The sequence below is a fragment of the Erigeron canadensis genome, chromosome 7 (genome assembly GCF_010389155.1).
Source record: "Erigeron canadensis isolate Cc75 chromosome 7, C_canadensis_v1, whole genome shotgun sequence".
NCBI lineage: Eukaryota > Viridiplantae > Streptophyta > Magnoliopsida > Asterales > Asteraceae > Erigeron > Erigeron canadensis.
In genome coordinates, this window is record NC_057767.1 from 37,843,668 (window position 1) to 37,855,592 (window position 11,925).

Here is an 11,925-nt window from a genome sequence, read left to right on the forward strand (position 1 = left end):
TGAGGGTATAATTGTCCATTTATATAAAAAAAAAAAACTTCCTTCTTCTTCCTCCTTCTTCTTCCTTTTTTCCGGCCACCACCACCACCACCAAATTCCGGTAAAACATGATTTTTAACTGGGTCTTTTGATTATTATATTCAATTCACTCCTAATTTGACAAATAGTAACCTTAAAAATTCATCTTCATCTACAATACAACACAAACTTGGTTTGTTAATGTTGTTTTGGCTAGCAGCTGAGAAGCAGGGGATACACACATGCCAACCTTCATTTTTATTTGTATATTGTTGTTGTGTTGAATGAGAACACACTCAAGCAGCAACACAAAAGGAAAACGCCCAACACCTTTACTAATTGAAATATATTAATGGGCCAATCAACAACCAAAGAGAAAAGTCTCGTGACACACATTTTCTTAACTTTTTTGAGTTTTTCCTTGGTGTCTTGCCGATTCAGTAGAGTGTAACATGCAAACATCCATGTGCATTTCGAATAAGCTCAACCCATCACTGTCATCTTTAAGCAAATATGACATCTGAAAGAATAAGGTTTCATTAACTGAATATTTGGTTGGAATGTTGGATTTTTGTGGGTTTGATTATTTGTTGAATTTTGTTAGGTTTGATTACTATGAGAGAAAGAATAGAGAGACAGAGAGGAGAAAGGTAACTAGATTTAGGGATCTTGAATTAATGGTATATATATATATAGAAAAGAAAAAATGTTACAAATGGTGGATCTGTTCTATCTGTACATCACAAAGCTTTTCGAAATATTTGATGTTTCTCTTTCTTTCTTGAAGTAGGTATGAATATTTGGGGATGATGATAAATATGTGGAATGCACAGGCTGGGATACATATAGATCGGTGTATATATATATACACACACATACACATATATGATACACAAGGATGGTGATTTTTGGATAAATTTTTGTAAAGTAAAGTGAAGTAACTCCCAATGCTGTCTTTCACGGGTTTTGGGTCCCAATACCGTCTTCGACGGTATATGGGGGAGGTTGATATGTAGACAGCCTTACCCCTACCAAAGGTAGAGAGGCTGCTTCCAGGTTCTACCATAGGTAGAAAAGGACCTCCAGCCTTGCCGGCATGAGGATCGAACCCATGACCTCTGTTTCTAGAGGCATGAGTTCCAACCACTGATCCAACCCAGTTGATTTTTTTTGAAGAAATTTTTGTGCTTTGGGTTAAGATTTGTGGAATTTTTGTGGTTTGGGTAATGATTTAGGATCTTGATTTTGCTATTCTGTATATTGAAAAAGAGATATAGAAATACAATAAATATGTATAGATATAGATAGATGGGCATAAATACTGATAATGAAATGGATACTATATATATATATATATATATATATATATTAAATTAAAAAAATGATTATTATTGCAAATAGTCCCTAAGGCTGGTAAAAAGACGATTATAGCCTCACGTGGTTTGCACGTGAGGGGTTTAAACGGCTAAATCTAACAGAAATTAGTGTCAGGGGCTTCTTGCAATGAAAATGAAAAAGACAGGGACCAGTTGTAACGAAAAAAAAGCACAGGGGGCAAAATGAGAATGTGACAAACCACAGGGACCATTTATGACATTTTCTCTATAATTATATATATATATATATATATACTTGTCAAAATATATTTGTTGAAGTTTTGATAACACAATATACTTAACAAAAACATTATAGTATAATTGTGGGTTGGTTTGTAATTTGTAAAGTTCAATACTCGAAAATGTTAGAATAATAATTTACGTATATATGCTTAATTAAATATGATCAAAATAAATATAATATTATTTTTAATAATACTAACAGTGCGAATATTTATTGTTTATTAATGTTATCTTAGAAGGACTTTTTTTAATTAAGTATAGCCTAAAAGAGACATACGTAGCTTAAATATAGTATCACACGTCACTTAAAGAAAACCCCAAACATATTATGTGTTTGATTTTATTTATTCAGCGTGTTAATTACACGTACCTTTATGTAATTGTCCCGTTCAATAAATCGTTATGTGTTCATAAATATTCGTGCTTTTGATGTATTATTTGATACTGACCTTATTCATTTAATAGTTTCTTTTAAGATTCGTTGCCTACTCCTGTACGATTTCTACTTCGTTGGACATTTTTGACATTTTCAAAAATAATAAAAAGGGAGTGTGAAAAAAGAAAGGACAAAAAGTGGGAAAAAAAAAACTAATGGATGTTGGCAATCTTAACGGAGATAAATTAACACCGTTATTGCGTAGACGAAAAGTGATTAAAGTGCCAAATTTAGCCTTTTTTTTGCAATTTTTTCACTTTAAGGACGAAAAGTGCAAAACGTGTAAATTGAAGGGCGAAAACTGTAATTTTCTCTTTTTTTTATGTATATATATTATCAATTTTTTTCATAGTAAGTAATTTCCTCCATGATGTGTTCCTTTATTTGATGCAGTTACGCGTGCATTCAAATGGCTCAAGACTAAAGATTAATTAAAAAGACTGAAAACCATTGACAAAACGTGAATATTCTTATAAAACTCAATATCAATCAACTACTCTTTCCAATAACCAAAGACCCCTATTTATAATAATCCTAATACCTCTAAAATAGGAAACAAATCGATTCATACTTATCACAATAAATAAAAAGATAACTTATAAAAATAAAATATAACTTATTAAAATAGAAGATACGACTTATTAAATTAGAAGATAATCTGGTCACAGGTCTCCTGCATCATTCTCTCCCTCTTCGAAAAAACTCGTCCTCGAGTTTTGCTTGCCAGCCGAAACCACAGCCACCTCCTGGGTCATATGGAGCATAAATGTCAACTGACTCAAGACCTTCCTTGACTTTTTCAATATCTATAAACCGAAGTTTGAAACTCACAAGGATAGAGCCACATTGGACTTCTTTCTTCGGCCCAACCAAATACACCTTTTGTTTTTCTATAGGTCCATCAAAAACCAATTTGGATAAACCATGCATGTCACATATTGATGTAAACTTCACATCCATGCAATTTTCAGCGGTAAATATATTTTGACTTTTAAAAGAAAAATATTGAGATACCTTTTCTTCAATTTCTTCAATTTCTTCTTTGATGGAACATACATATAATTCATCAATGATACACGACATAAGATAAAGATATACTGAAAGTCCCACGTTTGCACAGATTAAGTTAAGTTACACCTAATGTAAGTTCAAGTAAGTAAACACAAACAAATAAAGTAAACACGTTTAATCATATGTATATTAATTAAACGGTAAATACATGATTGGTTTACAATGAATGAGAAAGAAAAATATTGTTAAGTTTTTAACATAAAAAAACTGAACAATTTACAAGAACAAGAACACACTAAGTGTTGTTGTAGCACAAACTAACAAGAGTTACGGCTAGATCAAGTGATTTCTTATATAGGCAGAAATAAGAATCACATGACATAAGAAGGTTGTCAACCATCTATTGGGGAATGATTCAGATCTGCAGAGTTCTTCTTTCTTCATCTTAATTTAACTCGAAAAAGATGATTCATTTAAAGCATCAAAATTAAACTTGAATACCATTAAAACAGATTAAGATGCATACGATTAGGTAAGAGCAGCAACAAAACATGTAAACCTCAATTATACACGAGCATAAAACAAATGCAGAAACTAACATCCACCTCAGACCCGGATTTACAAGCAAACATAACGACCACATGACCAGTAGCAAATATGAACAGCAGTAGCAATAGCAGCATCAAAAACCATGATTTGGTGTATCAAACGGTAACAAAAAGGAATGCCCTTGGCCCACATGAAAACCGAAGTCCAAAACATCATCAGAAACATGATACTAAGACGACCAGCTGCCACCCACCAATCTTGCCACTTGAACCAAACTAACAAATATGTCCAAACCTAAAGGAACGATTTCAGTTTCATGTAAGAAATTCTTCGGGTACCTTAGCTCCAATTTTGTTAAATGCAGCTACAAGGAGCTTCCTGCATAAAGCTAGATCATCCTTGAACATGACTGAGTAGGCCTTCCTGTTACATGTCACCATTACATTACGAACACAATTGCGAAAATGGCCGACAACAAAGTCCTCGAAGCTCTGACGACATCATACAACATCTCGTTAGATAAAGCACACAATAAACAACTGCAGACAAAATCATGTCAAAATCTTACCTTTGGTGGTTTGTTCATGACATTAACCATTGTTTTGAGTGATTTTATAATAGTGTTCTCATTGTAGCATGACGAATATAGTTTTCCATAAGGAGAGCCTCGCATGACTGAATAGGTAAGATCGTTGTACATAGGGTTTATTGTGAAAATCTGGTTTTGTATGGAAACTAGAAGGTCAAGAATATTTGAGGTGCCTGGGACCCACATCGTCTCCTGGCCGCTGGTTGTTTTGGGTAGTCTCATATCAACTTTACCACACTTGTAGAGTTTTGGATGGATACAAAAACCACCAGAGTGATAATGCACACGCTAAAACAAAACCATAAATAATATTAAATCAATGAGTCATGTTCTTGCTGGAGCATGCAGTTTGCTGCATATTTGATTTTCCCATATATATCCAACTCAAATTAGCAAAAATCAAATATTCCCATATCACTATTTTAATTACAGATATATCTCAAATATCACTAGTCACTACCTTTAAATCATAAAATGACCGTAATACTGGCGGAAAACATAGTTTTGGTGAGGGGAAATATGAAGTTCACTCTTATATATATACATATACATATATATATATATATAGAGAGAGAGAGAGAAGATCAAGTAGATGATAGAAGAGAACGATAACATACCGGCGGGCTAGCAGGATAGTTGCTTGGTAAGCATAAATCAAAGAAAAAGAGACCATCACGGTAAGTCGTCCCTTGTGGTCCAATAATTACAGCTCTTAAAAGATCCATCCTTGATTCATCAACCCTCACAAATATGGTCTCTGCTACAAATAAATAAATATAAGTTCATGTTCCTAATCTTTATCAAACAGTGGTCATAATAAATTAGCATTGGCAGTGGCATTACCAGGCAAATATTTCTCAAGAATCATCCAATCTTTACGTACCATGTCAGCCCACTCTTTAGATTGCTGAATATACCACATATATGTGTATGAAAGGCAACAATACTACTTTATTGAGGGAATAATCCAATGGAAAAACAACACACACTTACCTGGTTCAACGCAGAACTCTCTGTGGAAAAAAAGTGATCAGAAATTCCTCTGACACAATCAAACTTTCTGAAGTTTTCAAATTTTTTCAGAAAATCATCTTCTTCATTACCAAGTCCCCATAGCATTGGGCTATCATCCTCAAGTTGTTGCCGGTGGTCTACTGGCACATCTTCCATGGAGAAAATACCAACATGTGACCTTCGGTTCATCAGCAGAATCTTATGAATCATTAAGTACTCAACCTTGGACTCCTTGCTCGGTACATGACTAGAAATGTTTAAAAGAATGTCCTAAAGAACCATTGAACAAGAGAATCTTTGTTAAAAAGGCAAGTGGCAGGTGGTAGAGAGTACTGGGTTTCAGATAATTTAATTACAAAGTACAAACCTCGGTTCTCCTAGGACCCCTGACATACAAAGGTTGCCCTTTTTTGACTTCTGTTCCGGCACTGACGAGAACCTTAGTGATCACACAATCAAAAGAGGCTCGGATGGTGAATCGAGCTTCAGGAGGGTATATGTCAATGTCGGGCACCTTGTTACGAAAAAGAAAAAACACAAGACAGGACATTAAGATTGGATACCAAAGACATTGTAATTTGAGACTGGAGTGGATAGAATGAAAGAAACTTAACCTTTCCATGTCTTTGTTCACTGCATTATTAGGATCAACAATGACGAATTTTAAGGTTATGTTTATTCACAGAAAACTTTTTCTAACTTTCCATTTTCACATTTCAAGAAAATGTAAAGAGTTTTTTTTATAAAGCTAGAAAACCTTTGAAAACTATTAAACCTGTTTAGTGTGGAATCTGGAGAACACGTTAAGTTTTCCATAAAATATACTCGTATATATATATGAGAAAAAGTTATATTTGAACCATTTTTCTGTTTTCCTTGAAATTTATTCTAAAAAACACCCTAGTTTTCCACAACTAAACGCACCCTAAGCAAATAAAAAGTATATATACAGTAGTACCAGAATGTACATAAGCATGCCATCCAACTCGACGCAGAAACACTACTTGTGTAAGTTATAGATGAATAATCAGGTCCAAAAAGATGGGCTTTACTTTTAAGAAGTATGAGAACTAATTGTGTTGCACTACTAAAGATGACTTTAATACCATCCTAGGATCAGAGGACGTTAGAACAAGAAACAATTAATGAGAGAATTCATATTACTCTCTTTCTTTGTTAAATTATTGGTTCCTTTATCTACAACCTGACCAACTTTATGTGATTAAACAACACAAAACATACCATATCATATGAATGAAACCCAAAACGATAAAGGAAAGAAGAAACTTATAGTCTATACCTTCTTCATTAAGTTTAGTCCATCACTGATTTCTTAAGCAACCTAAAAAAATTTGAAGTGGTCAAATAACAACAAAATAACTCATCCTAGTAGACACGAGAATCAATATGAGCATGGAATACAATACCCCACGAAAGAGCATACAAATCAGTAAAGAAAGAAATGTTTACCTTCTTCATTAAATTTCGTGCAACAATGATGCCTACATCAACCTGACAACCAAAATACCATCCTAGGATCAGAGAACGATAAAACAGGATACAAGTGTTAAGAAAATTCAATACCATGCTCTCTTTCTCTGTCGGATCACTAGCTTCTTTGACAACCACCACCTGACAAATTTTAAGTAATCAAAAAACAACAAAATAACACATCCTAGCATACAAGAACCACTACAAGAATGTAATATGTAATTTGGATACACTTTACTCCTACTCGAAACATCAAAAGGAATGACAAGAGGGAAGGAAGATATACCTTCCTCTCCTTTTTTGCTGCATGATTGATATCTACCTCAACCTAACAGAATGTAACTGATTAAATAACAACACCAGCAAAAACGAACGCACCCAGAATAATACAAGAATCAATATATAAGCACGCCGAAAGGGAATTTAAGAAAAACTTAAGTAAATATGGAAAAGAGCAAAGAAAGAAAAGAAGATTACCTTCCTCTTTTTGTGTGCAGCATCATTGATGCCTTCATTAACCTGACATAATATAAGTGATCAAATAAGACAAGAAAACAAATATGCAGAATATTAGAATCCAACTACGTTGACATGCATTTAATAAATGATGATATTAAGCAGAAAGACTAACAGGGGTTGGCACATTTGCAGACGTAGCACGCTTCTTTTCAGTTAAATAAAGATATTCTTGAGCTTCCTTTGCTCCAATGTTTTCAAATGCATTTACCAGGGGCTTGATGCATGAAGTGACATCCTTCTTGAACTTCATTGAGGGTGCATGATTGCTGTCACTGACAAGACACCCCACTTCTTGCTGACCTTTAATATAACCCTTGCATGCCATTAGGATATCATGTACACGCATGTGAAAATGCCCAAACACCAAATCCTCAAAATTCTGTATGTGTGCATTACACAAACATCTTTTTATCAGTTAACCATACAAAAAAAAACATAAATAAAGAGATAAATAATCAAAATCTTGCCTTGGGGGGTTTGTTCATCGTATAGACCATTGTCTCAAGTGATTTGACAACAGTATTCTCATTGAATAGGAAGGACTTTCTTTCTTGAATGCGACTTATCGACATTGCAGTTCCAATTATGTTAAAATAAGGTGTTGCATTCAAAATCAGATCTTGTATGGAGACCAGGAGTTGGAGCATATTAGAAGTGCCAGGAATCCACATATTTTCCTGTCTGGCAAATTCATTACACAGGACCAAGCGAACATCACCACACTTGTTTAGATGTGGGCTGATACCAGGAACACCAGAGTGGTAGCGCACAAGCTGTTATCAAAACAGAAAGAAAAAAGTAAATAAGTCGTTAAACTATACGAATATATATACATGGATATTAAAATGAAATGGATAAAAGAAGAAGGCATACGGGGGGACTATCAGGATAGTTTATTGGGAAGCACATGTCAAAAAAGAAGAGACCATCATGATAAGGAGTCCCTTTTTGTCCAACAATTGCTGCTCTTAAAATATCCATCCTTGATTCAAAAACCCTAACAAATATTGTGTCTGTAGAAATTGAAAATTAAAGTTATTAAATGTAGAAAAAGGGAAAGGAAAAAGCTGAATGAATGGGGCAAGGTGGTGAATTACCAGGCAAACGTTCCTTAAGGATCCTCCTGTCTTCTTGTATCTTGTTAACCCAGTCAATTGGTGCCTGAAAAAGATCATAATCGATAAATGAATGAAAAGGTCAAGAGTTGTTAAACATAATTCATAAATGATTTAACAAATAGGAAAGCGACCTGTTGTGTTTCAGGAGAAGACTCTGCTGAAAAAAGATGGTCGGAATAGTCGACGACAGTATCAAAACGTTTGAAGTTCAAAAGAAGTTGAGCAGCATCCACATTGTGATGGAGAAGCCTGGTTGGCATTTTGTGAGTATTGTCGACAATGGTAGCAGACTGATGCTGCTGACGCTGCTTGAGACTCTCCTTAATCTGTATTTTGAGGTATTCGGGCATTGGTGAAAAGGGAGACAGAGGTGTAGTTGGAGGTGGAGGGAGAGGACGATACAAGACAAACAAAGGGTCCCCTTTTTTGACGCTGGTATCATCCTTGACGAGAACCTCAACGACCGTACAAGACGTTACAGCCAACACTGTCCCTAAAGGATACTCGTTTGGGTCGGTCCATAACCCACGGTCCTGCAGTTTAAGATGTACATTAGTCTTGGTAACGATGAACATAAATCATATGGGTTCTGCTTCAAATAAACAGGTATTATAGTAAAAGAATAAAACATTTTTTTCTCTTTACCGAAAATCGTTGTGCATCAGTATATACTTATACTCTATGAATCTTCGTGCATCATTTTTATCATAATCATCAATAACTTATCCTATTCGTTATACTCTAATACTTGTTTCACAATAACCACCACCCATATATGCAATACAATATACTAAAAGTAACTAGATATCATGAAACTTTCATAATTATTAAAACACGAAAAAGTTGAAAGAAAATGGATTAATAAAAAGAACCTTCAAGCGTTGCGTGGACTGATGAGGATCGATGAGGCCTGTTTCTACTCGTAAACCAGGTCCAAACAAACCAGACATCTCTTCTTCTTCTTTTTCTACTTATTGTATTATTATTATTATTATCTGCTTCACAAAACAACAACAACAAACTTATTTTATTCTTATCTTACATATATATTATATTCAATTCAATAACCAACATCTCAGCTTAACAAATAATATTATTTACTATTATCATCTATCATCTATGTTCGATATGGAAAATAAAAATAGTTAAATAAATAAATAAATAATGAAGGACTTATTATTCACCTTTTTATCTGCATCTGTTTCACCGTATGAGGATAGATACAACTTTTTTCTTCCCCTTATTCCCATTTTCCTTTCAAATAAGGGAGGGTTTCTTTCTATTTTTAGATTTTCTTTACATAACCGGTCCCCTGTATTTTCTAAAACACTACTTTTGCCCCTCTTCAACCTAAAATATGATTTTAGAACAAACTAGAAAAAATACCCGCGCGTTGCTGCGGGATTTTTTTTCGAGCCTAAATAATTACCGTGTATAAAAGTATCCACTAAGCCTGGTTATAGCTTTATATACTGAATAATTAAAATTTTATTTACAATGGGGATGACAAAGAAAAGCAAACAAACGAAAGTTATGTAATAAAAACTCACAGTTAAAAAAAGGTGGGAGTGAAGTTTGAGACTGACAAAAGAAAAGCAAACAAACGAAAGAAAGAAAAGTCTTAGGGATAAAACCATACATGTGTGAAAGGTTATGTGATAAAAACATGATAATACAAAAGTTTGGTGTCTAAAATATAAAGTTAAAAAACTTAAGTTAGGTTAAAGTATAAAAGTGAACTTCAAAAATTATACACTGAACTTAGTCCCTGAACTTGACACGTTTTTCACTTTTAGTTACTAAACTTCAAAAGTTGCAAATTATACACTGAACTTGTCACTTTTTTTCACTTTTGGTCACATCACCCAGTTTCGTTAGTTTTGCTCCATTAAGTTGCCCAGATTCATTAGTTTTTTTTTCATTTTTCATCCTTTCCATTATTGTATAACTAAAATCGATAATCGACAAACTTCAATGATGAAAAGTGTAATTTACCTAAGTTTTTTATATATACTTTATTTGTCCAATTTTAAATGTTATTATTTTGATTTTTTCTTAGTATTTTTACTTTTAACTTTGACTCTAAACATTTTTATTTGTAATATATAATAGTTGGTGTAAATTAAATCAATGAAAAGTATATTTAAAAATTAGTTCATTATTATATGTTTATAACAAATTTATATAATACAGACAAAAATATTTACGGTTAAATTATAAGGCGTTATAGAATATCAGAAAACCTACAACACATTACTTCAGATAAACATTACAATACCATTTTTTTATTTTCGTTCATTAATAGTTAATAAAATGAATTAAGAAAAACTATATAAGTTTATGTAACACACACAAAAAAAAATTTACGGTTAAAGTAGACATAAGAAGACTCAAAATTCAAACATAGTCACTAAATAAATCTATCTTTATAAATAAAAAGTTCAATAACAATTATTTCATCGTCGTTTAAAAAAAACAATTTTTTCATCTAATCAAACTACTATATAATCAATAGATAGTAAACTGTAAACATAAAAAATTTATTTCAAAACATAATAAATGAATATGTATTTTCACTAATCGGCCAAAACAATATATAAGACCTGAAGTTAGACCGATTATCGATTTTAGTTATGGAATAATGGGAAGGACGAAAAGTGAAAAAAAATTAACGGATCTGGGCAAGTTAACGGAAAAAAACTAACAAAGTTGATGCAGTGACCAAAAGTGAAAAAATATGTCAAGTTTAGTGTAAATTTGCAATTTTTAAAATTTAATGACTAAAAGTAAAAACATGTCAAATTCAGAAACCAAAAGTGTAATTTTCCATTAAATTTTTTCCCCCGCCGACCCAACATGTTCTTCTTGATTTTGTTGTCATTTCGTCAATGTCAATACTTTTTTGTGAAAGAAAAAAGAATGGATCCCACTACTCTTCACTGCTCCCACCACTCAATATTTAGTACTATTATTTTAATTATTAATGGGGATTGATGTATATTACTTGTTGCCATAAACAAACGAAAATGCTTCAACGAATGGTCATTATTCTCTCTTTGATTTTGTGGGACACAATTTTTTATTTTAAAACAAGAGCGAAATCTATTTAATATTGTCCAATGACTAAAGACTATCACTATAGTCAGTCAAACTCACAACTTTGTTTTTTCTAACACCTAACGGTGAGATATATTTATTCCATTTATTATTAAAGCACCGGCAAAGAACTAAGCATAATCGCGCCTAATCATGTCTAGCCATCTACCGATAATATAATGTCACATCATTCCATGTCTAACTCATGTCTAGCCATGTCTAACATATGCCAACCATGTCTTTTCATGCCTCACTATCCCTTTACTATTTTTCTTCAATCATATCCACTCTCTCTCCTATCCATCCTTAAATCATTGCTTATTTTTCTCTCTCTCTCTTCCATGCCCAAGCGACAATGTATGCCGAAATCACTCATGTCTAGCCCATGCCTTGATGTTGGCGGAGGTGTTTGTCGCACCCCATGCCTAGACCATTGCCATCCTCCTAACAATAGACTAATAATAC

At 33.2% G+C, this 11,925-nt stretch overlaps 2 protein-coding genes across 3 annotated transcripts; both read right to left on the minus strand.

The window, feature by feature from the left end:
• Positions 1-3,617: 3,617 nt before the first annotated feature.
• On the minus strand, positions 3,618-6,749 carry LOC122607859 (putative ubiquitin-conjugating enzyme E2 38). Of its 2 annotated transcripts, none has more exons than XM_043780929.1 (8): positions 6,707-6,749; positions 6,537-6,578; positions 5,604-5,750; positions 5,216-5,506; positions 5,066-5,129; positions 4,840-4,979; positions 4,202-4,510; positions 3,618-4,124 (listed from the first exon to the last, which is right to left on the minus strand). In XM_043780929.1, exons 2-8 carry the CDS (start codon positions 6,543-6,545, stop codon positions 3,948-3,950), a joined length of 1,137 nt encoding a protein of 378 aa, XP_043636864.1. In that variant the 5' UTR covers positions 6,546-6,578; positions 6,707-6,749; the 3' UTR covers positions 3,618-3,947. The 2 variants fall into 2 exon arrangements, with proteins under 2 accessions (XP_043636864.1, XP_043636863.1); XM_043780928.1 differs by having other exon boundaries at positions 4,840-4,982.
• LOC122609483 (putative ubiquitin-conjugating enzyme E2 38) lies at positions 6,623-9,355 on the minus strand. Its single transcript, XM_043782528.1, has 10 exons — positions 9,237-9,355; positions 8,496-8,897; positions 8,344-8,407; positions 8,120-8,259; positions 7,714-8,019; positions 7,359-7,625; positions 7,205-7,246; positions 7,014-7,055; positions 6,821-6,868; positions 6,623-6,748 (listed from the first exon to the last, which is right to left on the minus strand). Exons 1-10 carry the CDS (start codon positions 9,312-9,314, stop codon positions 6,623-6,625), a joined length of 1,515 nt encoding a protein of 504 aa, XP_043638463.1. The 5' UTR covers positions 9,315-9,355.
• Positions 9,356-11,925: the final 2,570 nt, after the last annotated feature.